Source organism: Mauremys mutica, chromosome 9 (genome assembly GCF_020497125.1).
Source record: "Mauremys mutica isolate MM-2020 ecotype Southern chromosome 9, ASM2049712v1, whole genome shotgun sequence".
Classification (NCBI taxonomy): Eukaryota; Metazoa; Chordata; order Testudines; family Geoemydidae; genus Mauremys; species Mauremys mutica.
The window spans coordinates 836805-864762 of record NC_059080.1 but is presented as its reverse complement, the minus strand read 5'-3'; the positions used below and the strand labels follow the sequence as shown (position 1 = coordinate 864762).

Here is a 27958-nt window from a genome sequence, read left to right as displayed (position 1 = left end):
ATTCCAGCAGGCGTGTGAATGAATGCGGAGCCCCCACTCCAGGTGAGTGACTCCTGGGACCCCCGCATCCCAGCTCCACAAGGAGCCTCGGTGGGAGCGAGGGGCACTGGGGCAGAGGCAGGGGACGTGGGAGAGGCTGCGGAGTGGCTGGGTCGGGGGGGGGGATGAGGGGGTTCCAGGTACAGAATGCCCAGAGGAACAAACATGCTTGGGTGAGACTGTTTTTATTGATCTGTAAAGCTGCTGCACAATCAGCAGCCAGAGAGCTGCTCTGGCAGGGCCCTGGTCGGCCCGGGCAGAACGTGGGGAGCACTAGGGGCAGCAAGGCCCAGCCGGGCAAACGTTCAGGGCACGGCAGCCGCATGGCCAGGTGCCTTACGCTGGTGAGCTGCCTGGCGACGGGTGGGGAGGCAAAGTGCACGGGGGGGGGGCACTGAAAGAATGCTGAGGGGAGCATCATGTATGTGGAAAGGGGTGTATGCTTGCAGATGGGGGTGGCGCTGGGCAGGGGGTGCTGGGGTGGATGGGGGAGGGATACATGTGTGAGGATGGGGCGAGAGGTGCTGGGGTGGATGGGGGAGGGGTTCTGGGGAGGATGGGGGAGGCATTGGGGCAGGGGCACGGAGGGTGGGGGTGCAGTGTGAGGAGAGGCGATAGAAGCAGACAGTCCCAGCTCCTGCTGGTAACATCACACTCCCACGTAGCTTTTTTTGGAGAGGATCAGCCCAGGGCTGCTGCTGGAGGCTGGGGCTGAGGAGCGCCCCGGGGGGGCTCTCGGCTTGTCACGGCCCCCCCAGAGGGGCGAGCTTCCCTCCTTGGGCGGCAGCTCACTGACGTGGCAGAAGCTCTCGTTGTAGTTGGGTTTAAAGCTCTCCACAACGTCCTTGGAGACTCCGGCCCATTCCTCCAAGAGAACCAAAGGCAGGTTAAAGGCGGCCCCCTGTAGCAGACACTCCCCTGCTCCCACTCCAGGGCTGCCCCACGGCCCAGCCAAGGGGCCCCTCTCCCCCCACTAGGGCAGAGGCAGCTGGCTGCTGGCGCCGAGGGTCACAGTGTGCCTGTCCAGCACCCAACGTGCTCCTGGAGGCACCAGCAGGGAGCTGGGACCAGGCTGGCGGGTGCAGCACCTTAGTGCTCCCCCTGCGATGGTGAGTCTGAGGCCAGGTGGACTGGCCTGGACATGCAGGGCTCCAGCTCAGGGGCTAACACCAGCAGTGCAGCCGTTCCTGCTCGGCCTGGCTGGGTTACGGAGCCCGAGCAGGAGCCCGAGCAGGAGCAGCTACATGGCTGGTGTTAGCTCCAGAGTGGGAGCCCCACGAGCTGTCAGGTGCCCCCGCCTCTGAGCCTGGCAGTCGTGGTTCTTTGTTTGCAGTGTAGATGTACCCTGAGTCTCTGGGCCAAAATTCAGGCCTGAGGTTGGGGCAGCTCTGGCTGTGCATATGTCCAGGCTGACTCCCCTGGGCCAGCTGAATGGCCAGGACCCAGCACAGGGACTGTCCGTGTGTCACGTGCTCTCGGACCTGCTCTCGGTTAACACTGCAGGGAGCAGCATGGGGCAGACACGGGTGCGTGCCCCCAGGGGAGCTGAACCATCGCTAGAGGGACACAGCCTGTCTGTCCCAACTCTCCAGGGAGCAGGTGCCCCTATCTGTGGGTGCCTGGCTCAGCCCTATCTGTCTGTCCATCCCAAGGAGCAGGTCCCCGGCCCAGCCTGGCCCGTCAGGCCCAGCCCAGCCCAGCCTGGCCTGTCAGCCCCAGCCCAGCCTGGCTGTCCCTCCATCCCCAGCCCAGGCCGGCCTCTCCGTCCCCGTCCCATCGACCCCTCCGTCCCAGCCCAGCCCGTCAGCCCCTCCCGGCCCAGCCTGGCCCGTCAGCCCCAGCCCGGCCCATCAGCCCCTCCATCCCCAGCCCAGGCCGGCCTCTCCGTCCCCGTCCCCGCCCCCGCCCCATCGGCCCCTCCAGCCCGGCCCGTCAGCCTCTCCCGGCCCAGCCTGGCCCATCAGCCCCAGCCCAGCCTGGCTGTCCCTCCATCCCCAGCCCCGCTCGGCCCCTCCATCCCCAGCCCAGCCCGGCCTCTCAGTGCCCAGCCCCTTGGCCCCTCCATCCCCAGCTCAGACCAGCCCCTCCGGCCCCGGCCCAGCCCTGTCGGCCCCTCCGGCCCCGGCCCAGACCAGCCCCTCCGGCCCCGGCCCAGACCAGCCCCTCCGGCCCCGGCCCAGCCCCACCCCGGCGGTCCCTCCATCCCCAGAGCAGCCCAGCCCAGCCCCTTGGCCTCTCTGTCCCCAGCCCGGCCCCTCGGCCCCTCCGGCCCCGGCCCAGCACTCTTACCGGGAAGTTGCCCTGGTGGGTGTTGAAGAGCTCATCGAAGTTCTTGCTGGGGTTGGGGATTCTGGGCATGAAAATGACCCAGACTCTGCAGAATGGGAAAGGACTTGTTTAGCGAGGAAGGGCAGCCCCTGGAACCTGGCTGCAGACACCTACCAGGGGCCCTCCTCAGCCAGGCACCGGTCAGTGTCCTCTGACCCAGCCCTTCTGCCCTGTTCCCCGGGTGGGTCCTCCTGCCCCAGCCCTGCTCCCACCCTGTGTCCTGCCCACAGAGCTGACCCGGCGCTGGGGCTCCCCCAGGGCTGGGTCACTGCTCTGCTCTGAGCCCCAGCACCGGGTCAGCTCTGTGGGAGGGACACGGGGTGGGAGCAGGGCTGGGCCAGGAGGACCCACGCCGGGGACAAGGCTTCTCTGCCTTACAGGGCCATACCTGTGCACAGGGGTTGGGGGCTCTTGGGAAGCAGTGGAAGACTCACCTTTCCATTCGAATCAACAAAATGACAAGGACCAGGATGAGCATCAAAGAGGCAGTGGGGAGAACCACGTGAATCCAGAACCATGGTGCCTGCTTCTCTGCCACGCCTGCGGGGGTGATGCACAGTGGGTGATGTGGACACACCAGTGGTGTGGTCTGACTGGAGAGGGGAGGGGCAGAGAGGCCATGGGGCTGTTCCTGTTCCTGGGGAGCAGGCAGGAGCCCCACACAGCTGGGAAGGCGGCAGACATGAGCACTTGTCTAAACATCAGGCTGTGTCTGAATCTTACTGATCCTTTCTGTGTAAGGTCTCCAGGAGACAGCCATCTTATCAGCCCCTGCCACCCCTCCCATCCAGGCCCCCATGGCCTCACGCCCTGATCACTGCAGCTTCCCTCCCTCTGGCTTCCACAAACACAGTCCTGCCTCGCTCAGCTCCCTTCAGAATGCAGCTGCAGAGCATTTCCTCCCCTCTTGCTGTGGCCACGTCACCCCTTTCTCTACAGCTCACCTCGGGCTCCCCCTTCTCTAGTGCAGCAAATCACTGCCTGTCTCCTCTGTCTCAAGCCTTTGCAGAGTCCCTCTCTGCCTGCCTGCCTGTCGTCTAGGCTTGCCAGGCGTCCGGGTTTCGACCGGAACACCTGCTTGAAACGGGACCCTGGCGGCTCCGGTCGGCACTGCCAACTGGGCCGTTAAAAGTCCAGTTGGCAGCACAGCGGGCGCCCAGGGCTAAGGGAAGCTCCCTACCTGCCCTGGCTCCGTGTGGCTCCCGGAAACAGCCGCTAGGTCCCGGCAGCCCCTAGGCGCGGGGAGGCTCCCCGCACTGCCCCCACCCCAAGGGGCTGCTCTGCAGCTCCCAATGGCTGGGAACCGCAACCAGTGGGAGCTGTGGGGGCGGTGCCTGTGGGTGTGAGGGCAGCGCCCAGAGCTTCCCTGGCTGCCCATGTCCTTAGGGGCCGCAGGGACCTGGCGGCTGCTTCCTGGGAGCCACAGTAAGCGTCACCTGGACTCCGCACCCCGAACCCTCTCCTGCACCCCGCAACACCCCAACCCCCTGCCACAGCCCCCTTAACCCCAACCCCTCATCCCTGGCCTCACCCCAACCCCTCATCCCCTGGCTCACTCCAGAGCCCTCACCCCCCACCCCAACCCTAACCCAGCCCCTTCACCCCAACCCCTCATCCCCAGGCTCACTCCAGAGCCCTCACCCCTCACCCCAACCCTAACCCCAACCCTAACCCAGCCCCCTTCTCCCCAACCCCCTCATCCTTGGTTTCACCCCAGAGCCCACACCCCCAGCTGGAGCCCTCACTCCCCCGCACCCTAACCTCCTGCCCCAGCCCAGAACCTCCTCCTGCACCCCAAACCCCTCATTTCTGACCCCATCCAGAGCCCACCCCACAGGGGAGGCAGGTTTGTATACATTTTGGTGGTGCCCAGAACGGGTCCAAGTCCCCCCCCACCTGCTAAGGCTCTGGGAGGGAGTTTGGGTGTGGGAGGGGGGTGGGCTCTTGAGTTTGGGTGCAGGCTCTGGGCTGGGACAGGGGGTTGAGGTGTAGGAGGGGGTCTGGGGGGCAGGCTCTGGGAGGGAGTTTGGGTGTGGGTTGCGGGCTCTGGGCTGGGGCAGGGGGTTGGGGTGTCGGTGGGGGTCTGGGGGGCAGGCTCTGGGAGGGAGTTTGGGTGTGGGTTGCGGGCTCTGGGCTGGGGCAGGGGGTTGGGGTGTAGGAGGGGGTCTGGGGGGCAGGCTCTGGGAGGGAGTTTGGGTGTGGGTTGCGGGCTCTGGGCTGGGGCAGGGGGTTGGGGTGTAGGAGGGGGTCTGGGGGGCAGGCTCTGGGAGGGAGTTTGGGTGTGGGTTGTGGGCTCTGGGCTGGGGCAGGGGGTTGGGTTGCAGGAGAGGGTGAGGGGGGCAGCGCTTACCTTGGGCGGCTCCCGAGAGCGACCCGCACATCCCTCTGGCAGTGGCTCCTAGGCGGAGAGGCCGGGGGTGGTCTCCGCACACTGCTGCTCACAAGCACCGCCCCTGCAGCTCCCATTGGCTGCAGTTCCTGGCCAATGGGAGCTATGGAGTCGGCGCTCGGGGCAGGGGCAGCGCGCGGAGACACGCCCCCCCCGCCCAGAGCCACAGGGACATGCTGGCTGTTTCCCGGAGCGGTGTGGAATGAGGGTGGGCAGGAAGCCATCTTAGCCCCACTGTGTGCCGGCGGCTGGGAGCCCCTGGGCCCTTTTAAATCGCCCGGGGGTGGCAGGCAGGGGCAGGACAGAGGGGGGGCCTCGGTGTGGGGGTGGGGAAGGGGTGTTAGGTTTTTCGTGCGATTAGAAAGTTGGCAACCCTACTGTCGTCTCATTCGCTCTCACACTGCCGATGCTGGTGCCACCGACCTGTGAGGCCAGCCTCCATTGTCCACGTGTCACATTTACAACCAAGCCCTTTGGCGCGTCCCCCAGGCGGCCCCTCTCGCTTGGCAGGGCCTCCCCAGAAACACCTGCAAAGCTCCAGTGTTAGCACCTGCTCCCCTTACAGCTCCCTTTCCCGGGATGCCTACAGAAACCTCGGCAAGGTTGGCTGGTGGTGTGGCGAGGCCAGCGCCTGCCGTGCTGCCCAAGGCTGTCTTGGTGCTTGGCTCTGCGTGAAACGCTGCTGCTGCCCCAGTGCCTACGCTGACGGGAGGGGTTCTCCTGTCGGCACTAGCAGGGTGTCCCTAGGGCAATGGCTCTTAGACTGTTGTACTGGTGCCCCCTTTCGCACAGCAGGCCTCTGAGTGCGACCCCCCTTACAAACTAAAAACACTTTTCAATCTATTTAACACCATTATAAATGCTGGAGGCAAAGCGGGGTTTGGGGTGGAGGCTGACAGCTCACGACCCCCATGTAATAACCTTGCGACCCCCCCCCAGTTTGAGAACCAGAGCCCTAGGGGGTGCCGGGCTCAGGACAAATCACTCTCTCACTCGCCTCCCCGCTAGTCTCCTTGCTGTCCCTCCAGCGCCCCCCCCATTTGCCTGCCCACTGGCCTCCTCACCGCCTGCCCCCTCAGCCCTCTCCCACCTCCCCACCAGCCTCCTCACCTGAATATCGGGACAAATGGCGTCCCGACCGTACCTTGGTCGGGACACGGGACAAAGGATAAATATTGGGACAGTCCCGATTTTATTGACGCGCAGGGCCCCCCAAAGTGCAGGGCTCGGGGGCTGTCACCCCGATTCACCCCACCCAATGGACAGCTCTGGGCCCCCGGAGTCGGTGCTTATGCACTATGCAACTACAAATAATAATAATAATAATTAACATCTCGCTTGTTGGGCCCAGGACGCCCCTTATCAACAACCCAGGGCCGGGGGCCAGCTGGGAAACCCTGGCCTTGAGGGGCGTCACCTACCCTTGTCTGTTGCATTGTTGCCCCAGAACACGGGGACGCTCCACTCGCTCCAGAGCTGCGTGGTGCCGCAGTACTGATTGATCTTGCTTTTCACATAGAAGGTGTAATACTTCTCGTAGTCCACGCTAGGGAAGGAGAAGATCTTGCCACTGGCCAAGTGCTCCTGGGGCAGAGACAGAAGTTCCCATGCATGTGAGACAAGGTGGGTGGCTCGGCGCACAAGGAGCTGCTCTGAGTGCCTGCTGTGAAACATGGCCTGGCTTCCTCAAGGCTGGGCTGGCCATGCATGAGTGGAGAACGGAGCTCAGCCCTGCTACAGACTCCCTCCCCTTTCCCTCTTCACAAACTACAGGCTCAGCCCACCCCCTGCTTGGCTTGGGCTCACGCCTGTTCCCTGCTACGCCTGGGTTCAGCCAGCTATAGGCACAGCAAGGGCACAAGGAACCTCGTTCTGCTTGCAGGGACCGTGCTGCTCCCCAGGGGGTGTGTGGCATAGGGGGCTCTCAGCTGGCCCTTGGGCAGCGCTGTGCTTCCAGGTGCCTGAGGGGTTCCCAGAGAGAACGTGTTAGTGGTGGGGGCAGAGGAGAATGGGTTGGGGCCTGCAGCCTGAGATGGGGCATTTGGGTCACGTGAAGGGTGATGAAAGCCAGAAGAATCCTGAGGTGCAGTGAAGCAGCAGCATTAACTTAGCCCCAGGCTGGCGTGACCCTAAGCTCATGAGGGTTTGGGAAGGGCAGGGGACCAGTGAATGTGAGCCCTGGGGTAAAGGTGGCAGCGGCTGACAGGCTGTGGCCCTGGGGGCCCCCTCTGAGCTGCCCCTGCCTTGGGTGGCCGCAGGAGGGCCAGGCTGCTGGTTGCTGTTACCGTCCATCTGGTGTCCTTGTTGCTTTTGTATCTGACAGCATATTCCAAGCAGCGGGGCTTGTTGTACATGGAGTCCCAGGTCAGCTGCAGCTGGTTATTGCTTATGTTCTGGATGGTCAGGTTCACTGGTGGAGCGGGTTTCACTACAACAGACAGACAGACAGTCTGCCTCGGGGGCGTGGAGCTGGGCCAGGTGCTGCTGCAGCGCCGGCCAGTCCCGCCCCAGAGCCCCAGAGCCCGTGAAGGGGATGGAGGGGGCAACTAGGATGCCCCATGCCCTGGACAGGGAGCCACTTCACTTGTACAGGTGAAGGGCCATCCCTAGCCATTTGGGTGCCCTATGCAGCCCCCCCAGGGGGGCTGTGTGGGGCCCCAGGCCTCCCCCTCCCCCCCCGGGGTCTGGGAGGCAGGAGCTGTGAGGGGCCACTTGTGGGGGCCCCACAGTCCCAGAGCGGCCCGGGGGATTAGCGGGGGGCCAGGAGCAGCCCACTCCACTTCCCTCGCCCCGGCCCCAGCCGTGTCGCTTGGGGGAAGGGAAGGGAAGGGCAGGGATCTCCCCTCCTCCCCCCCACCGGCAGCGGCGGGAAGTGGAGCAGCCTGGCCCCAGCCCGCTCCATTCCGCCAGCTCCCAGCCGCAGCGCTCCGCGTCCCACCGCCGGTGAGTACGGGGGGCGCCCGTTCCCCAACCTGAGTGACATGCTTGGGCTGGGCCAAGGGAAACGGAGCAGGCTGGGTTCCCCCAGCGACCCCGCACTCATCGGCGGCGGGAAGCGGAGTGGCGCGGCTGGGAGCTGGCGGTGAGTGCGGGGTCGCTGGGGGAAGAGGTGGAATGGGGGGCGGGCTGGGGGCAGAGCAGGGGAAGGGTAAGAGGCAGGGCAGAGGGAGCTGTCCGGGCCCCACACCCCCTAGGGACGGCCCTGCCCCTTGCAGGGGGGACCGGCCAAGGGATAGGGCTGGTGGCCAGGGCTGGTGCTGCTGCGTATGCCTAGGGCACCATGGGATTTGGGGCAATTTGGTGCCCACATTTCATGGTGCCCTACGCAGATGTGTGTGCTGCATATGCCTGGGGACGGCCGTGTACAGGGCGGGATAATCAACTGGTGCTCGTCACCCCCGCCACCTCTCGAGATGGGGCCTGCGCAGGGAGACACCGGCCTGGCTCTGCCGTTTGCTGACTGTGTTTGCACCCAGGCGCTGCAGGGGTGGCTCTAGGAATTTTGCCGCCCCAAGCAGGGCGGCACGCCGCGGGGGGTGCTCTGGCGGTCGCCGGGCCCGTGGCTCCGGTGGAGCATCCGCAGGGACGCCTGCGGGAGGTCCACCGGAGCCGCCTGCCGCCCTCCCGGCGACAGGCAGAGCGCCCCCCGCGGCGTGCCGCCCCAAGCACGCGCTTGGCACGCTGGGGTCTGGAGCCGGCCCTGGCGGCATGGCCAGCCCAGGCAGCTGGCCTGTGTGACAGAGAGGAGAGGTGGCTGGCACGTGTGTGGTGGGTGGGGCTGCCCTCAGGACCCCGGCAGACCCTTCCACATGGGGCAGCAGAAAGGCCCTATGGTGGGATGTTCACCCCAGTGGTGCCAGAACTGGGGGGGGCCAGGGCCCTCCCACTTTTTGAAACTGAGAGGTCTGGCCCAGCCCCTTTTCACCCGGGCAGCCCCTACCCCCGTCCCCTCCTCTTTCCCCCAAGGCCACACCCCTGGCCAGGCCAGCATGGAGCCCAGGCAGCTGTGGGGAGCCACCTGCCCAGGGACCAGGGGGGCTGAGAGCAGCCCCCGGCCCGGGTCCCCGCCCCCCGGCTCCCCCGCCCAGAGCAGGTGGAGGTGGAGGGTCTCTCAGCTGACCACACGGCTTTTACCATGGCCAGGCTGCAGCTCCGAGCCCCCGACCGGGTCCCTCCACCTGCCCTGAGCGGGGGGCCCAGCAGGCGGACAGGGGCTGCTTTTGGCCCACCCTGGGGGCGGGGCCTCAGGGGAAGGGGCTGGGGGGAGAGCTCCGGTGCCCTTGGTTCACCCCACACCAGCCCTGCAGGGCCACGGTGGCTCAGAAGGGGCTAATTAACGCTGCACGTGGGGCGAGGCAGCCGAGTCCTGTCGGTGGATCCCATCTGGTGGGGGGGGGGCTGCTATAAAGCTCGGACGTGAGAGCCCAAGGGGCTGCAGCTGCTCTCTGGGCCTAGTGAGGAGAGGAGCAGAAGCCTGGGAACCTGCCCTGAGGGACAGGGTTACCGCGAGGGCTGGTGGAGAAGGAAGCCTGTGGAGGGCAGCGTGGGTAGAGATGGTCAGACTCTGGCTACTCATTGTAGGTCCCCTACCTAGGGAAGTGGCACAATCTGGAAGTGGGAAGATTGCCTGGACTGGCCCAGTGCGTCTTCGTTACCCTGGAAGGGGCGAACTGTAGTGAGCTGGCCGGAGGCCCAAGCACTGCCGCTCCGGAGAGCAAGAGGGGCTGTGGTGTGAGCGACAAAGGAAGGGGGCATCAGATGGGGCAGAGCTAAGCTCCAGGTGCAGCCACAAGGGGGCGCCCCAGCAGAGAGCAGAAGCCCCACTGCAGGCCCTTACTGGTTCTTTTCCAGGGAACATTTAGAAGTGCCGGGTGATGGGATTCAGAGGGGCTCGACCTGAAAACCGCTGTCTCTAACTAGGCAATTTCCCAAATTTCCAGCTGACGTTGACCCTTTCAGGGCACCAGGGCATTTCAGTGAACGGCGCTGACACTCATCAGCAAGGGCTCACTTTCCGTACCCTAATCTTTGTAAAGTCCTCAGGCCTCAGAACGGGGAGGGGGTTGGCCAGTTCCTGTGTATCTCACCCCACCAGGGTCCCTGGCACCCTGGGTTGAGAGGGGGGCGTGTGAAACCTCAGGGCATTAGCATCTTGGTTGGGAAGCTGGGCAAGGGAGTGGAACCTGAGTTTATAATGTGAACCCTTCTCCTTGGCTGAGAAAGAGCTGCTGCTCCGTAACAGTCACACATGATTTGAACCAGGAGAGGCCATTGGGAAGCAAGAATTTTTGGAATAACGCAAAGCTGTTATTTCTCTCCTCCTCTTCATCCCACTGGCCCCCAAGGCGTGTGTGACCAACAGTGACAGCTTCCCTTCACCCCTTCCTGATGTGCAGCAGCCTCTGGGCTGGGACGATAGAGTGCGGGAGGGAGTGGGAGTGCAGCCAGTCCTGGATGCAGCTTCTGCACCAGCATGGACCATGGGTGTCAGCTCGCTGGTGCAGCCTGAGCTGGGCAGGTGAAGCATGAGCTGTGCTCTTCCATACCTAGGTCCTGCAGCTTCATGGCTTTGGTGGGGATGACGAGGCTCCTGCCCTCATGGGTGGCATTGATGTGGATGTAGAAGGTGCGGAACTGGATGATCTCGCTGTGGTTGAACCAGCAGCCCGTGTTGATGCCCTCCTCCTGGAGGTAGTGCTTGCATTCCACTGGCATGTGGTTTTCAGTCCTAAGGCACAGAGCTGGTTATGGGGAGAGCTCAGAAATCAAGGACAGCAGAAAACTGCAAAGCCCGGGGTCCTTGCTCCTTATGGATGCTGCCCTCAGCTCTGCTCTTTGAATGATCTCTGCTGTGCACTCCAGCCCCTGGCCCTTGTGCTGGGTGCAGTGCACCTCCTCTCTCAGGACTTCTGGGGCATGCCTGGGGAGAGCTCTGAATGCACCTTCTGCTCTGGGCTTGGTTCTGGGGCTGAGGAGCAGGTCTGGCACCGTTAGACAAGTGCTGGTGTGATTTGGAGTCACCCAATGGGGCAGTCGCTGGCTCGGTTTAGACTGGAGGCTGAGCTGAGGTGCAGACCCCAGCCTTTCCAGGGACTAGGGGCTCCAAGGGTGGTGTCACAGGCTGCTCCCCACTGAAGACAGAGAAGCCCGTTCCCCATTGGGTGCCACCAGCAGCACGGCCCGCGTGTCTGGCAGGGAGGGCTCGGTCCTGGGATGGCACGAAAAGAGCCGACTCTCCAGGGTTCCCGAAGCTGCCAGGCTGGCCCCTGGGGGGTTCTGCTGTGGGAGTGCCCTGGCTCCCTGCCAGGGTTCAGACCAGAGCCTCAGAGTCTGGCTCCTCTTGGGGACCTCCCTGTAAAGCGCCCAAGACGTGCCTTGCGGGGATCAGGGACTCTGCCAGGAGTGCCAAGAGCAGGACAGCTCTGCTCTCCCCGCCCGTCAGCGCGCAGGCCCCACCCCGAGCGCGCCTGCTCGCCTACAGGCCCATCTCAGCCACTCCCTCTTGCGTTCCAGCACCACAGGGCTGCCAGGCAGAGCCACTCCCCACACCTCCAGCCTCACTGGTGGCAGGAGAGGGAAACTTTCCCCCTGCTTCCAGCTCTGCACTAAGCCTGAGCTCACAGAATGCCCCATTTGAGCACCCCGGGGACCCATCACACTTCCTGGAGGATGGCTACTGGCCTGGCACTGCTCTGCTTGGGTCATGCTAACGGGGAATACAACCCACAGGACAAGGTAAGAGTAGCCCAGCCCCAAAGAAGAGTTGCCTACCTTGGGGGAATGTACCAGTAATAGAGCGAATAATTGGCTGTCGGCATCTCTTTGCTGCCCCACATACAGGTCAGGTACTCGTCGTTGAAGACGATGCACTCCACACCTGCAAGGGGAAGCACATTTTGTGGCTGAGTGACCTGCTCAATTCAGCTGCAGAATCAGGACTAACCCCAGAAGCCCTGACGCCCAAGCCCTGCTCTGCCCACTAGCCCACACTTTAAAGGAAGTGTATCGCCAAGCCAGCGCTGTGTCAGAGGGAAGCACGCGAATGGCCGACCCACCAGGGAGGAGGATTCCTGAAGCGGGGTGGGGGTTCAGACTGCAGCATGTACAGACATTCTGTGGGCTAGGCATGTGGGGAGCATGTGGTACAGAGGAGGCTCAAGTCCCTGCCTTTCTAACCCACAGAAGAGGATTTATGTAAATATTTCAGCTAAGTTGGTTCACTGCTTTGGGGTTATGTGTGCATCCAGAATGCCCTCTTTCCATATGCTGTGCTTGGATAACGCCACTGACTGAAGATAGAAATGCCAAACTTGGCTGGGTTTGTAGGTGTTGGTGCATTTGGAGGAATAAGTTTAAGTGGAAGAACATTGTGTAAGGCGTTTCAAGATGATGAGCAGTTATCGTGAGCCAGTTCACACCTGCACTTAGCATTTTGCTATCTGGGATCAGTCTGAGATGCTGGAACGGTGAAGAAGATTGGGGACCCCAGCTCAGTTTGGGCTTTCTTGGTTTGCCATATGAGGTACCCAAATCAGAGCTGCAAAGCTTTCTGTTCTGTTCACGTTCTTATCCTGCCCTTCTCCTCTGCCTTCTGGTGCATGAAGTGATTTAACTGACATCTGCCGCATGGGCCATGTTCTTTTTCCCTTTCACTCTTAGCAGGAAATTGCGTAGGGATTTGAAAAAAAAATAAAAAAATAAAAAGCATTAGTTGACACATGCGCGGTACCCTGGGTCTGTTCTAACAAAGGCAGGCTGGAGAAGTGTGCCAGGCACTCAGAACAGAACGTGTTGAGGTCAGTGCTGGTTTTTAGCTCCTGGGGGAGTTCATGCCACAGGCAGGGACTTTATCCTGGTGGTGAACTGTTCTCCTGCATCAGAAGAGCAGAGCTGTCAACCAGTCCACGGCCCAGAACGTTTGGCTCCTGGAACTTTAGATATCCTGCACCCAGGCCCTTGAGCGCAGTGAAGATCTGGACCAAGATCTTGAACTCAACTCTGTGTTCTATGGGAAGCAACACAAGGAGAGGAGGACAGGTGTGACGTGCTCCTGATAGCCTGTGTTGCTGAGACGCACTGCAGCATTTGGCACTGGTTGGAGTTTTCTGGGGGCTGAGGACTTCGTGCCCAAGTGTCTGAGTGATGGGGGAGTTTGAGATGATCTGGCATTTGAGAGATGGAGATGGCAGAGGGTGTGGTGTGTACTGACACCCCTGGATTTGAGATGACCGGGGTTGTGGTTCTGCTTTCAGACAATTGGACAGTGTAGCGGGGAAGTCACTCCACTCCAGCCCTGAAGGGGTTAAAGGCCAGCTGTGGGAGAGGGCTGAGAGCCAATAGGAAAAGGCTGGGAGGCAGCCAATCAGGGCCAGGCTGGGCCCTATAAAAGAGCTGCGGGGGTCTGACAGTAAGACAGTCTCACTCCACTCCTGGAATGAGAAGGGTCTGGCTGCCTGGGAGCTGAGCAGGGCTGGGGAGCTCCAGCCAGGCAATCCCCAGGCTGAGGCCTTGATAAGGGCCTAAGGAGGCACTGGGGCTGCAGAGGCAGCTGGTCCAACCCCCTTGCCAGTGATGAGTGGTTTACAGACTGCAGTCTGCCCCAGTGAGAGGGGGGGCTAGATGACGACTGGCAGTAGCCACTGAGGCAAGGTGGGCCTAGAGGGTTGGGGGGGTTCCCTGGGAGGGGAGACCCAGAGTGTGGGGACTGCTGTGGGGCAGAACCCCCAGGGTAAGGGGCACTGGGGTCTGGGACGGACACAGACCTGTGGCAGATGAGACATCGGACAGCAGGAGGCGCTCTGAGGCTGGAAAGAGCTAGTTCCCAGATGACCAGCATGAGGCACTGTGCCGGTGAGTCAGATTACAAAAGCAGGTCAATAGCCCTGAGATCCCAACCTTGGGAAACTCTTGGGGCAAGTTTGAGCCAAAGCTCTGCAGCACATCTTGAGTGTAGGAGAAAAGGAAACGAGAAATGATTTGGTTGTAACAAGAGATTCTCAGAAATGGCTTCTCTGGTGGCTGGGGCACTGGCTGTGGGACACGTAAGAGCACAGCCAGCTCTGAGCTAGTTCCAACCTCCCCAGACCAGGAGAACAATGGTGTCACAAGAAGAAATATGTCTAGTTTCATTTTACCCTGTGCACACAGGCCCTGGGGGGAAGGGCAAGTGAGTCTGAGATTAGACAATTAGAGACTCCTAAAAACAGGACATGGCACAGCAGAAACGCACCAGATTGTAAGCAGCAACCTCCCCTCTGCCTGCACCGTGCACGGCTTGTTCGCTTTGGAATGAAAGCTCTGGTCCACTGGCTGCTCTCCTTCTCAGCCCCCTGGCCTGGTCCCGTGTCTGCCTGCCCTCAGTAAGGCGGGGTTAGCCTGCTGCTCTGGGGAGTCACTGGCCCAGGGCGCACATATGTGGAGGGCCTGCTGCTTCTCTTGCTCTCCCAGAGCAATCATGCCCAAGTTGGTGGGTTGTGTACTGGCTGCCAGCAGCTGCACAGCAACTCCCCGGCCAAGGATGGAGAAGGGTGATTCTGAATCCTGATGGAACAGGCCAGGTTTTACTGAGCTCTCTGCAATACGTCAAGGAGAGAGGAAAGACTGATGAGTCTCCTCAGCCCAGCAGCTTGGCTTGCCTCAGGCAGGAACAGACTAAGGCAGAGGCATTATAAGCCCAAGTCACGGGCCCAGCTCCTGGTGTCATTTGTTGAGGCCAGAATCTGTTTTCATTTAAAAAAAAATAAAAAAAAATTTGTTGTTAGCCCCCCTGGATGTCAAGAAAAACTTGAACATGTAACCTGAGTATAACTGACTCATGCCTGAGTCTGCAAAGAGCCTGAACCGATAGCCCCAAGACGGGTGAATTCCAAAACCTGCTGCCATTCCGAGGCTTGGGCAGGGGCTACTGGGCTCCTTGTGGCATGTGCCTAAGGCTCTGCCTTGCCTTGCCATGCCATGGCTCCCGAGCCCATGAGGAGGCGGTATGGGTGGTCAGGGATCCGGGAGAGAGGCTGTGCTGGAGAATTCCCCGGGGCATTATGCTGTTTCACTGTGACATGGCCTCCCTTTTAGGAGCTGCCCCACAGCTGGAGCTTTGCCACTGCTGGGTGCTGGTTACTACCTGTGCCGTGAGAGCTCGTTAGTAGATGGAATTGCCTGTGGGGCCAGTAACATCCCCCTCCCCCCCCGGACCTGCTGCACAGCCCTGCACAGCACACACCCCGGTGACTTCCATCCATGTGACCAAGGCTCAGAATGTTGCTGTTTACTAACAGGTCTTGTGGCCTGAAAGCCCCATGCTGGCCCCCTCCCACTGTCATAGGGCCACATGGATGCTGGGTCTCATCAGCAGAGGGTGCTGTGCCCAGCCTGGGAAGAGCCAGTTCTCCTGTGACAGCTAAATACAGCTGTTAAATCCCTCACCCTGCTGCTGCTTCTCCTCCCCGCTTTGCCCCTCACTGAAACTTTCCACTGGTTCCTTCTCCTTTGCAAACCCAATGGCTGAGGCAGCGCCACCTCCCCAGGCCGAGCGCCCAGCAGCCTGCACGGCCCTTTCCTGCCAGGCTCTGGCTGAACCCTGGGTCTGTGTATGACACTCGGCCCTCGGGGAGCTGGGGCCTGGAAAGTCCCTGCTGAGCCTGCAGGCAGGGCTGTGGTGAGCAGCACTTTGTAAATAGCCACAGGACGCAGGCTCAGGAGAGCCCTGCCCTGGCTCTGGGTGGCTGTGGTCAGTCAGCAAAGAGAAACCAGGGCAGCAAAGTAGGCCATGCCCCTGAGCTGGGGCTTCTGGGCCTAACCCTGTCAGAGCCCCCCAGCCCCCTGGGGCTGGGCCTACAGGGGGCACGACGGCTGCGTTCCAGCCTCTGCGGGCAGACTCCTGGGTGTGCCTCAGGGCAGGGCCGGCTTTAGGAAGTGCGGGGCCCCGGCAAGGATGACTAAAAAAAAAAAAAGTGTAAAAAAAAGCCTTTCATTTCTTAGCAACTGGTTCCTTATAAAAAGTTCTGATTTAAGGGATGTGCCACAGTATGTATTTTTTGTACCAATAGGGTTACCATACGTCCATATTTTTAAAAATTCCTCCTGAATGGCGATTTAAGAACCAAAAAGTTGGACACGTCCAGGAAAATACAGATGTATGTTAACCCCACCTAAAGTTCTTGTGTTAAAAGATGGGCCTGAACTAGAAATGAGCTCCGTTTCACGTGTGGGTCCCCACCACTCCCTGGGGGTGTGCTAGGGTGACCAGATGTCCCAATTTTATACAGTCCTGATTTCTGGGTCTTTTTCTTATATAGGATCCTATTACCCTCCACCCCCTGTTCCAATTTTTCACACTTGCTGTCTGGTCACTCTAGGGTGTGCACATGTGTGGGTCCCAGCTGCTCCCTGCCCCCCTCATTGAAGCAGGTGTGCAGGGTTACTGCCCTGGGAACTGCAGGGCACCAGAGGACATGGGGCTGGCTGGAGGCAGGGCAGGGGGTGCTGGGCTGGCTGGAGACGGGGATGTGGGGTGGGGTGGGCTGTCTGGCTTCAGGCAGGGCCGCAGGGGGTGCGGCATGGGTTGGCAGGGCTAGAGACAGAGAAGTGCGGGACTGGCTGGCTTCAGGCATGGGGGGGTGCGGCAGGGGTTGGCTGGAGACAGGGCAGGGGGTGCGGGGCTGGCTGGAGACGGGCTGGTGCAGGCAGGGCAGGGGGTGCAGGGCTGGAGGCAGGGCAGGAGGTGTGGGGCTGGCTGGAGATGGGCTGGCTGAAGGCAGGGGGTGCGAGGCTGGCTGCAGGCAGGGCAGGGGGTGCGGGGCTGGCTGGAGACGGGCTGGTGCAGGCAGGGCAGGGGGTGCAGGGCTGGAGGCAGGGCAGGAGGTGTGGGGCTGGCTGGAGATGGGCTGGCTGAAGGCAGGGGGTGCGAGGCTGGCTGCAGGCAGGGGCTGGCTGCAGGCAGGGCAGGGGGTGAGGGGTCGGTGCAGGCAGGGCAGGGGGTACAGCAGGGGCTGGCTGCGGGCAGGAGGTGCGGGTACAGGGGGTACAGCCCACCCTGTAGGGTAAGTGCCCTCTCCTCCTCCCTCCCCCACTGGGGTAGCAGCAGCAGCCTGGGGCTCGGGGGCTGTTTAAAGGGCCCGTGGCTTCCCTGCTTCCACCGCCCCAGCCCTGTAAAGAGACGTGGGAGCCCTGGGGAAGCGGTGGGGCTCCAGGGGCTATTTAAAGGACCGGGGCGGTAGAAGCAACGGGAGCCCAGGACTTTTTAAATAGCCCCCCGGAGCCCTGCAGCCCTACCCAGGGCTCCAGCAGTGGGGCTCTGGTGGCAATTTAAAGGGCCTGAGGCTCCAGTCCCTGCTGGGAGCCCCAGGCTCTTTAAATTGCCCCCTGGGGAAGCTGGGCCACCCCAGTAAAGTGCACCGGCTGAGCTTGGGCGCGGGGCCCAATTCAGGGGAATCGGTTGAATTGGCCTAAAGCCAGCCCTGCCTCAGGGCTGGGCTCTGTGGGGCTAGTGCTCAATGCTTCAGAGGCTCCTCCAGGGGTACAGGACACAGCCCCTCCCTTACGGCGGGGGGTCTCCACCAGGGTACGCAGAGCTCTGCTGGGGGGACAGCAACGCAGCTCCATCACTGCCTACTTTTACAACAGGCTACATACAAAGAATAGTGAAGTCAATACGAACTAACGTTTCACACAATGACTTGTTTGTACTGCTCTATAGACTAGACACTGAAATGTAAGTACAAGCTTTATAGCCCAACTGATGTATTTTATAACTATATGGTAAAAGTGAGAAAGTAGCAATCTTTCAGTAATACTGTGCTGTGACACTTGGTAATTTGTCTGATTTTGTAAGCAGGTAGTTTGTAAGTGAGGTGTAACTTGGGGTACGCAAGACAGATCCGACTCCTGAAAGGGGCACAGCAGTCTGGGAAGGTGGAGAGCCACTCCCTTAAGAGCAGGGGGGGTAGCTGTCCTGCATGCCATCTCCCCTTAGGTCAGGGCCATAGAATCACAGAATATCAGGGTTGGAAGGGACCTCAGGAGGTCATCTAGTCCCACCCCCTGCTCTCTCCCATAGCCCTGGGAGAGAGAGACATGCCCTACATGGGTGAAGCAGGGGGCTAGGTGTAGCCATTTCTTGCATTATTTTACGCACCAATAGCTGCTAGGATGAGAGGAGCTATACGACTGATGCAGCACACTGGTCATTGTTCTGGAGTAGCCCTGGTTAAAAAGGGCTGTGCTAATTAGTGGATTGGGATGGGCTGAGGAGAGCCCCAAAGGCTAATTAGCCCATTAACCAAGAGGTAGAAAAGGCATAGGAAGATGTGCCCAGGGGGACAGAGAGAAGCAGGCTTTTCAGAGCTAGAACCAGGTGAGATCTTCCCCCATCCTTGGTGGAGTGAGCTAATGATTGTACGATATTGTAAATACAGAGCAGCAGGACTTTGTGCAGGTGGGGAGGAGAACACAGTGAAATAAACCGTGAGGTGCTTGGCCAGAAGAAGGTCTCTGAGCAGTGACAAGAGTGGGACACCCCCCCCCATCCCTCTTGAAGGCTTGGCTGGGATCTGTAGCCAGTGGGGGAGTTTGGCAGCCTGGACCGTGGAGGGGACCCTGCAGTGGCTGGTGAAACAGCAAGGGGAGCTGTAGAAGGCTCTGCCAAGTCTCCAGCAATCCCACCCCCTGGACTGGCAGCCCTTGCTTGCCTGGCTGGCAAGCAGCAAAAGAGCCTGCAGGACTTTCTGAGAGACCCAGCCAAGGCACAGCAGCAGCTTCCACAGCTGGTGCTGAGTCCTGCGGTGGGAGATGGCCACCAGACATACAGCTTAGGACGGTGTAGGATGGGCCCTGCGGATGATCCAATGAATTCCTGGGCACCTTGGAGAGGGCAGCTATGGGTGGCTCTGAATGAGGAGCAGGCCAGGAATTATGAGGTGGTTCAGGCGGGTCTGTCCACTGAATAGTACCACCAAAAGTTCTGATCCACAAGGTGGAGGGGGGTTTGCGGCCCCAAGCCTTGGCCCAAAAGTTGATAGACTGGCCCACCTGCAGGCTGAAGCCAAGACACCCAAACAGTGAGGAAGATCATGGACAGACTGAACAATTCCCCTACGGCTTCCCCAAGAACATATGGGTGTGGGTCAGCGGGCATCAACCAGGTTCTGTGGCTCCAAACATGAAACTGAGGAGGAACTTGCGAGGGCAGATCTCCCCAGGAGCAGACTGACCTGACAGGGTGGGTGTTTGGGAGGAAGACCAGAGAACCTCCAGCTGGAAAGGAGATAGAAAAGGAGAACCCAGAGGAGCTCTAGCTGGGGCTTGTCCATTACATGTTACCAGTGCGGTGCCTGAGACTCATAAAAAAAGATTGCCAGTACGTGGAATGCAGTTTTCCCAAGTCTCGTATTTGGGCCAGGACTGGAGGGAAGAAAAAGGGATAGATACTGTTCTCCATTTCACGAATGTAGACACGGCCTCAGCTTGCGGTCTGGTTTGGTGGGAGCTGCTGAAACCTGACTGGATGATTCCAGGAGCAAGTGTAAACCCAGCATGTGCCGATGGAGATAAGAAAAGTTGCCTCTAGCAGTGGTTCCAATATAACCTCCCCCAGACCTTCAGAGGTAACAGGTGGGAGTAATGGAAGGGCTGCCCTGCCGTGTTGGGTACCGACTGGAGCCCCTTCTCCATCAGCAAACAAGCTGGTGTAGGGGTCCTCAGAGTGGGAAAGAGGAATCCCAAGGAGGGAAAAATTAAACCTGAAGGGAGAGAAAAGAATAAACCAGAGGAGGAAGGAAGGGAACCCTCTAGGCAACAGAGCCTATCTCACAATGAAAGAGAAGACAGACAACCCAAGCCCTTAAGAGTGGGGGGAGGGATAGCTCAGTGGTTTGAGCATAGGCCTGCTAAACCCAGGCTTGTGAGTTCAATCCTTGAGGGGGCCACTTAGGGATCTGGGGCAAAAATCAGTACTGGGTCCTGCTAGTGGAGGCAGGGGGCTGGACTCGATGACCTTTTAAGGTCCCTTCCAGCTCTAGGAGATAGGATATCTCCATCAATTTTATTTATTTAAGAGGGGCCAAGGGACTATGGGGACCCCCCACAAAGTTTGCAGGGAGATGAAGACCAGGGGTGGGTTGGAGGTTAGGGAGGACCCAAGAGCATGAACAAGCAGAGGGATGGGGGAACAGCCCTCGATCAACCAGCAGACGCAAAGGTGGAGAAAGAGAGCAGACCCCCAGGCTGCCCATGGTGCGAAGACTTGTGGGCTGAAACCGAGCTGGGGGTGTGAGTGAGCCTCCCAGGGGGGGCCTAGATGATTACCCAGGGACAGAGGGAAACATCTGAGGTTAGGTCTGCGATGTTTAGTTTTAGCTAAAACTAAAAATCGCTCTGGCTGTGGTGGTGTGGGCAGTGGCTCAGGCCAGCCAGCTGCCTGACTCCGGGTCCCAGCTCATGCTGCCGTGTGCATACTGCTGGTTTTCACATGCTCGCTCACACAGAGCTGGTGTGGTCTGGCTGCTTGGGCTGAGCCTCGTTCCCAGCTGCGGGGCCGACACACCCTTAGGAGCCAGCCTGAGAAGAGCAGAGCTGCTGCATGGATTGATGGGCCCAGACTTTGCGCACTGGCCCAAGGCAGCAGCATGGCTTGGGGCTCTCCCAATCTACACCTGTCCCTGTTGCCTAGCCCCACCAGGGGCAGTGCATGCTGGGACCGGTCATCTCCCTGGGCTTGGGCTGTAGTGAAGTGGAGATGTTGGCAATGGTTGTGTAAATGTGGCATCGCTTTCAACTCCCAACCAAGTGCCAGCTGGTGCCTCTGGCACAGCTGGGCAAAGCTGAATGTCCGCCATGTAGGCAGCGTGGGGAGAGACAAGCAGCTGTCTAGGGCGACCCCCCCCCCAAAATGCTAAGGCTGGCTCAGGGGGACAGAACCCAGCTGTCAGTGCAAGACACGTGCAGGCTGCTGCTGGTGGTGCTGATGTTAGAGTAGCAGCTGGCTGATCAGGATCCTGTATGGCTAGTGTCAGATCTGCCCCTGCCCCCCCTTGGGCTGACCTGATGTGCTGGGTGCTGCACAAACACCGCTAGCTACGGTTCCTGCCCCCAAGGCCTTACAGCGTAACAGTCTGTGTGATGGGAGTGTCCCTCTCAATGGGGGGGGTGGGTGACCCAAACCATGTGCTCACATGTTAAGTGCTGCTGGCCCTGAGCTAAGGGGTCAGCCAGGGTAACTGAATTTAGCTGACAGTTTCCCACTTCAGGCACTGCCAGCTGGGAAGGAGGAGGGGGAAAGTGGTATCTATTACAATGGGACAGATTTATCTGCACAGGAAATGAACCCCCAATTCTGCAGAGCTCTCCAAACTGCCCTTCAGTAGCACATCCCAGCTCCACCAGGAAGGCAGTAAAGTGGGGCACTGGGCACCAGAGATGATCTTGGCTGGATGGGGAGGGAGGTGAGCTCCGTGTCAGAGACCCCAGGAGGTGGTAGGAGGTGCTCCAGGCGCGGCTGAGTGATGGGTCCAGCTCCGAGGAGGAGCCGAAGCTGAGTGCTGGCAGCTAGATGCAGTTGGCTTCCATGCTCTGTCGTGCTCAGCAGCGAGAGGGCTTGGGGACAGAAGATGAGCTTGTGCTTGGCCTTGCTGTGCCTGAGCTGAGGCACAAGTGAGAAAGGCGCTGAACCCACGGGAGCTGCTGGGCTCACTCAAGGAGTTCCAGGGTCTCCAGCAGAGAGGAGAGCTGGGACCTGTCTTGCATTGCTCTGGGGAGTGCAGAGCTCGCTTAGGCACTACATGAATAATTACCCCAAACCTAGGAGAACAGAAGGTTCGGGGAAGCGCTCTGACGTCAAGAATGTCAGAATGAAGGTTCTCAGTGCACCCGAGTGGCTCCAAGAGTGAAGCCCAGGGCCTGAGATGGGCCTGCTAAAACATATGCAGGTGGTGGCCTGCTTAAAGGACAGCCAGCACAGAGCCTGCTGCAAGAGGGGCTGTTCTGCCCAAGCCTGAGGCTTCCCCAAGGGAAGGAAGAATGGGCAGGCTGGAGAAAACAGGTAACGGAGCTCATTACTGACTCCAGGTGGGCTCTGTATTGTCTGTGCAGCAATAAAGAGGCTCCTGGAAGCAGCAGGAACAGAGACTCCCACTGACTTGACAGGGCTTTGAATTGGGCCCTCTGCAGCCAGTGGGTTCTGGTTGTTTCCACTCCACCTAGAGATAGGAACACAAAGGGTTGAGGGGAGGGATAGCTCAGTGGTTTGAGCATTGGCCTGCTAAACCCAGATTGTGAGTCAATCCTTGAGAGGCCCATTTGGGGATTAGCTCTGCTTTGAGCAGCGGGTTGGACTAGATGAGCTCTTGAGGTCCCTTCCAACCCTAATAATCAATGATTCTATGATTTAGCAGACTGGCCCCTCCGCAGCTGCAGGCGGTGCTCTGCCTGAAGGGGCAGCAGCTAAATTACAAACCTTTTTATTTCCTTAAGCCTGACAAGGACCCAGTGTGGCTTGTCCTGAGCCCAGGCATGAGCCAGCCACTCCCCACTGGGCTAAGCTGACAGCAGTGGTACCATCGGCCTGAAAGCACTGCTTCTGCTGTTGCCTGATCAGCATCACAACTGCCCCAGAAATTGGTGCAAGGCAAAGGAGCAGGATTCTGCCAGGCCTGGAGGGAACAGACATTCAGATAGATGACCGGCTGGGTATGGAGACATCAGGCAGAACGGAAAGACAGGTAAAACGCTGAAGGCAACTGAGGCGGCAGGAGTAAAATTAGATAAAGAAAAGTGCCGACAACCCCAGCTACAGTGGTTATGTCTCTTCCCCCCCTTCCCTTCCCTTCCAGGTGCTCTACAAGGAAGAACCCACAACGGGAGGCAAACGGCGCATCGCCAGCACCACTGGTAGCTCTTCCTCTGCTTGCACCGGGCAGGCCCTGCCAGCCCTGGTCTTGGCTTGCTGGGAACGTGACCTGTGAGGAAAGCCAGGCCAGGGGAATTGCTCAGTGTGAGGGGTGTCTGCTGGGGAAGTCCCTCAGGAAGCAGGTCAGAGAGCTGCAGGAGGAGGTGGCTTGTTGGGGAGCAGGAGGACTTAATTGACAGGATGCACATGGATACATCCGGGTGAAGGATTCTGGCTGACTGCAGACCGAGAACCAGCTGCTCTACGGGGAGGAGACTGGCTGCTGGCCACCTCAGGCAGTCACTTGTGCTCTTCCCCCTCCACCCCACCCCAAGTCCCTGTCCATTGAGGTGAAAAACCTGGTAGCTGTATTGACAACTGGAGGTGAGGGGCAGGCCCCAGTGGCTGAGGAGGAGCCACCTGCCTCCAAAGGACAAACGGATATAAATTGTCAGTCAGGAAATGTAGGCTTGAAATTAGACGAAGGTTTCTAACCATCAGGGGAGTGCAATTCTGGAACAGCCTACCGAAGGAAACAGTGGGGGCGAAGGACCTCCATGACTAAGATTAAGCTAGATAAGTTTATGGAGGAGATGGTATGATAGGATAACGGGCTTAGTCAATAGGTCAATTAAGTGCCACACTGGTAAATAGTACAATGGGTAAATGATAGGATATTCTTAACCTTTTTCCAGAGGGTATGGCTGGAGAGTCTTGCCCGCATGCTCAGGGTTCAGCTGACCACCATATTTGGGGTCGGGAAGGAATTTTCCTCCAGGGTAGATTGGCAGTGGCCCTGGAGGTTTTTCGCCTTCCTCCGAAGCATGGGGCAGGGGTCGCTTGCTTAAGGAGTGGGTGGATCGGCTTATGTGGCCTGCATCTTGCAGGAGGTCAGACTAGATGATCATAATGGTCCCTTCTGATCTTGAATTCTATGAAAGCTGGAGGATCACAGCCACAGCACCTGAGAGGAGGATGCGCAGGGTGCCAGAGGTCAGGGACTCCCTTCTGAGGGGGGTGGAGGAATCCATCTGCCAACCTGTGATGTCCTGGGAGGTGCAGGAAAGGCTGGGACTAGATGACCACTAGTGGTTCCTTCCAGCCCAATATTTCTATGATTAAGAGAAGGGATGAAGACAGAGCCAGAAGTCAAAGTGCCTGAAATGCCACCACCTAAACATGTTTTGGAGCCGCTGCAGTTCTACAGTTCAGTTAAAGGCTTGGAGCACATTTATATAGCATGTGCACTCAAAGGTCCTGTTTTGTCACAAACAGCATAACACGGATTAATGTCTGAGGGGGTCGAGGAGATCCTCTGAGCTGCAAGGGAAAGGATCTGAGTCTGTGTCCCAGGGGTCGGGGACTACAGGGTGATCTCTCACCTTCATGGCCTGTGCTCCCACTGCCATGCTGGAGCCTCTGCATTCACTTATTGATCAATAAAACTTGCAGAATTTTAAAATTTTTGGTGCAGAATGCCCTCAGGAGTAACAGATGCTGGCAGCTGTGGTTCTGCTGGGATGCGCCTCTTCGGTCGAGATGATGGGAAGCCTGCAGCAGGTTTTCCAGACATTGAGAGCAAGTGCACCCACATAGAGAATGTTTGAACAACAGGGCGCTTGAGAGATTAGTGGTATCTGCAGGGTCTCTATCACTCCCACTACTGATGTGCTACTGTTCATGAACAGCAACACTGGTCGAGATAGCTCTCGTGTGCGGGAGGCAAGCCCGGAGCACTGGCTGCCTGTTCAGCCAGGATCCCAGTTTATTCATGAGGTTCTTGGAATGAGAGTAACACACAAGGGCCTGCCAGCCTCCCCACTGACATCAGAACAGACTAAAACAGAGACTAGAGATGATACACATCTAAAAACTATACCCACAGTGCAGATACTTATCAGGGCCTCACATCCTGCTGCTAAACTCCATGCAGAGAGAGAGGGACTCTCCATGGCTGAGAGTTTGAGCACCTCTGGTAATTGCATTGGAGGCCCATGGGCCTGGCAGGACTTGCAGGAAAATATTGTGTTCTTTATTTTAATAAAGTTCCTTATTCAGCATTACAAGAAACTGACTTATTCTCAGAATCTTTGCTACCGGCCTGTGGTTCACAGCTGACCCTTCCACTTGCCTCTCCAAAGAGAATGGATTTGAGCAGCACCCGCCTCCTGCCCCACTCCTGGAACCTGAGGCCAGTGCTCTGAGGGTTCAAGCTGGAGGCTGATGAGATTAGAGCCTCTTTCCCCATGGAGATGAGGGCGGGAGCTTGGCAGCTTTGCAACTTAGTACTTCCAGTGCGGGATCTGGCCTCAAGTCTCCCCATGGCCTCTTGCTTGCTGCCTCAGTGGGGGGAGCAGAGAGCTCAGGAGCTCCCCCTGGACTTCCCCAATTCCTGCAGCCATGCACGAGTGGTGCTGATAGGCTGCTCTGAGAAGGTAAAAGAGATGAGATGCCATGTTCTGCCCTGCAGCCAGACGTCACCACCCTGAGCTGTCACCCTGACAGGCGCTACGTACTGACCAGCAGCCAGGCATCGCCACCCTGACAGGCATCATGTACTGCCCTGTGGCCAGCCGTCACCCTAACAGATGCCAGGTACTGCCCTGAGGCCAGACATCACCCCCCAGCTGTCACCCTGACAGATGCCATGTACTGCCCTGCGACGTGCTGTCACCGCCCCCAGCCATCACCCTGAGGGGCACTATGTACTGCCCTGTGGCCAGCCGTCACCCTAACAGATGCCAGGTACTGCCCTGAGGCCAGACATCACCCCCAGCCGTCACCCTGACAGATGGCATGTACTGCCCTGTGGCGTGCTGTCACCGCCCCCAGCCGTCACCCTGACGGTCGCTATGTACTGCCCTGTGGCAAGCCGTCACCCCCCAAGCCGTCACTCTAACAGATGCCAGGTACTGCCCTGAGGCCAGACATCACCCCCCAGCCGTCACCCTGACAGATGCCATGTACTGCCCTGTGGCGTGCTGTCACCGCCCCCAGCCGTCATCCTGACGGGCACTATGTACTGCCCTGTGGCCAGCCATCACCCTAACAGAAGCTACACACTGCCCTGTGGCCAGCTGTCACCCACCTGAGCCATCATCCTGACAGATGCCAGGTACTGCCCTGAGACCAGACATAACCCCCCAGACGCCACTCTGACAGGCATCACGTACTGCCCTGCGGCCAGACGTCACCCCTCAGACGTCACTCTGTCAGGCAGTAAGCACTACCCTGTGGCCAGACCTCACCATCCCAGACAGATGCCACGTACTGTTCTGCAGCCAGACGTCACACCCCAGCTGTCACCCGGACAGATGCTATGTACTGCCCTGCGGCGAGCTGTCACTGTCCCCAGCCGTCACCCTAACAGAAGCTACTTACTGCCCTGTGGCCAGCCGTCACCCACCTGAGCCATCATCCTGACAGATGCCAGGTACTGCCCTGAGGCCAGACATAACCCCCCAGCCGTCACCCTGATGGATGCCATGTACTGCCCTGCGGCCAGCCATCACCGCCCCCAGCCGTCACCCTGACGGGCGCCATGTACTGCCCCTGCAGCCAGACAACACCCCCACAGAGCCATCCCCCTGATGGATACATCATGCTCCTGCAGACAGACACCCTGGTCCCTGACTGACGCCATATACTGCCCTGTGGACAGATGTCATCCCTTGAGCAATGTCTTCACTCATCATTGCTATTTTACTTGTGCCGATATATTTTTCAGCATATCTAGCACAATGAAGTGCCCAAGTGACACAGTGGTGGCCTCTAGCAACAGAGGAGTTACAGCTCATGATGCAGCAATGCAAGCCTCTTTCCCCCACCCTGGCAATAAGGGGGAGAAGTGAATTCAGCCTCCATGGACCATTCAGGCCTTACCCTTGAAACAGCGAAGGGGCCAGTTTGTGCCGATGGTGGTGACTTGTGATGCTGACAAGACACCGCGCAAGTTAGCGACCTGAGTTTTACCAAATGCTTCACAAAGGCCCCCAAACTGCCATCAGGTGGTGATGAGTCAACACCTGCCTAAGCTGGGATGGCTCTGAACCCACAGACAAAGGCTTTACGGACAACGCACAATCTCCAGAGCCAGCATGGCCTCCCCCTTGCTAGATATTCACTCCCCCCACCCACCGTAAAGCCTCATGCTGCTGAACTCCTGTCTTGCCTCTGGTGGCCTGTCAGTGAGGCGCATTCCCCAAGCTCCAAACATGGCCTGTAGAACAAAGGCAGGAAGCAGATTCAGGAACGTGGTTGGCAGCTGGGACACAGAGCAGAGTGAGCATGAGCATTACCTTGTTGCCTCTGGGCGGCCATGGCTCGCTGGCTGCGACCAGAGAGCAGGAGGATTAGAGTCAGGAACATCCCAGCTTCCTTCCTGGCAGAGGAGGGTGAGAGAGGGGAATCCATGGCCCTGTACTGCCACGCGTTCTCTGGGCACCTGGGCCAGGCGGCAGAGCTGGCTGTGTCACTGAGCGCTCACTGCTGAAGGAGGATACCACGCAGCTCACTCAGCTTCCGCACGTATTGCTGCTTCCTGTACAAAACCTCGTCCCCGAGTGCTTGCTGACAGGGCAGTGCTAGGTCTTGGCAGCCCTGGGGGACAGGCACAGTGCGTGCTTCACTCTACAGTCAAGGGATACTCCCTGTGAGCTGCAGCCCAGCCTGCGGAGAGTATCTATGCAGAGCTTGCCAGGCCCCATCATGGCAGGGGAGTTCATGTCGGGGGGCAGTGTAGGCAGCTGAAGTGCAGCCTGATCTGGCAGCCGGACTGGAAAGGCACCAGCAGCAGCATGTTGGGCTGGGCCTGCCCCAAAACTGGAGCACGGGCCGCCCCAGGGTGGGACCATGGGCTGCCCCAGCGCTGGAGCACGGGCTGGACCACGGGCTGGAGCACGGGCCGCCCCAGGACAGGACCACGGGCTGGAGCACGGGCCGCCCCAGGACAGGACCACGGGCTGGAGCACGGGCCGCCCCAGGACAGGACCACGGGCTGGAGCACGGGCCGCCCCAGGACAGGACCACGGGCTGGAGCACGGGCCGCCCCAGGACAGGACCACGGGCTGGAGCACGGGCCGCCCCAGGACAGGACCACGGGCTGGAGCACGGGACGCCCCAGGACAGGACCACGGGCTGGAGCACGGGACGCTCCAGGACAGGACCATGGACTGCCCAGAGCTGGAGCATGGGCCGCCCCAGGACAGGACCACGGGCTGGAGCACGGGCCGCCCCAGGACAGGACCACGGGCTGGAGCACGGGCCGCCCCAGGACAGGACCACGGGCTGGAGCACGGGCCGCCCCAGGACAGGACCATGGACTG

General features: G+C 59.6%; 1 protein-coding gene across 3 annotated transcripts; it reads right to left on the bottom strand.

Moving 5' to 3' along the window:
* Positions 1-25: 25 nt before the first annotated feature.
* IL2RG (interleukin 2 receptor subunit gamma) lies at positions 26-27515 on the bottom strand. Of its 3 annotated transcripts, none has more exons than XM_045029874.1 (8): positions 12175-12286; positions 11528-11633; positions 10303-10484; positions 7042-7184; positions 6178-6340; positions 2802-2907; positions 2329-2413; positions 26-904 (listed from the first exon to the last, which is right to left on the bottom strand). In XM_045029874.1, exons 1-8 carry the CDS (start codon positions 12185-12187, stop codon positions 689-691), a joined length of 1014 nt encoding a protein of 337 aa, XP_044885809.1. In that variant the 5' UTR covers positions 12188-12286; the 3' UTR covers positions 26-688. The 3 variants fall into 3 exon arrangements, with proteins under 3 accessions (XP_044885809.1, XP_044885810.1, XP_044885808.1); XM_045029873.1 differs by lacking the exon at positions 12175-12286 and adding an exon at positions 26933-27514 and having other exon boundaries at positions 30-904; XM_045029875.1 differs by lacking the exons at positions 2802-2907; positions 12175-12286 and adding an exon at positions 26933-27515.
* Between the last annotated feature and the right edge of the window lie 443 nt (positions 27516-27958).

Excerpts from the sequence above, each read along its gene's own strand:
- IL2RG (XM_045029873.1), bottom strand. The coding sequence starts at position 27,047 with ATGGATTCCCCTCTCTCACCCTCCTCTGCCAGGAAGGAAGCTGGGATG. Across the intron at positions 6,341-7,041 it reads ACAAGGACACCAGATGGACG|GAGCACTTGGCCAGTGGCAA; the intron begins GTAACAGCAACC and ends TCTCTGCCCCAG. Across the intron at positions 905-2,328 it reads CCCACCAGGGCAACTTCCCG|GAATGGGCCGGAGTCTCCAA; the intron begins GTAAGAGTGCTG and ends GTTCTCTTGGAG.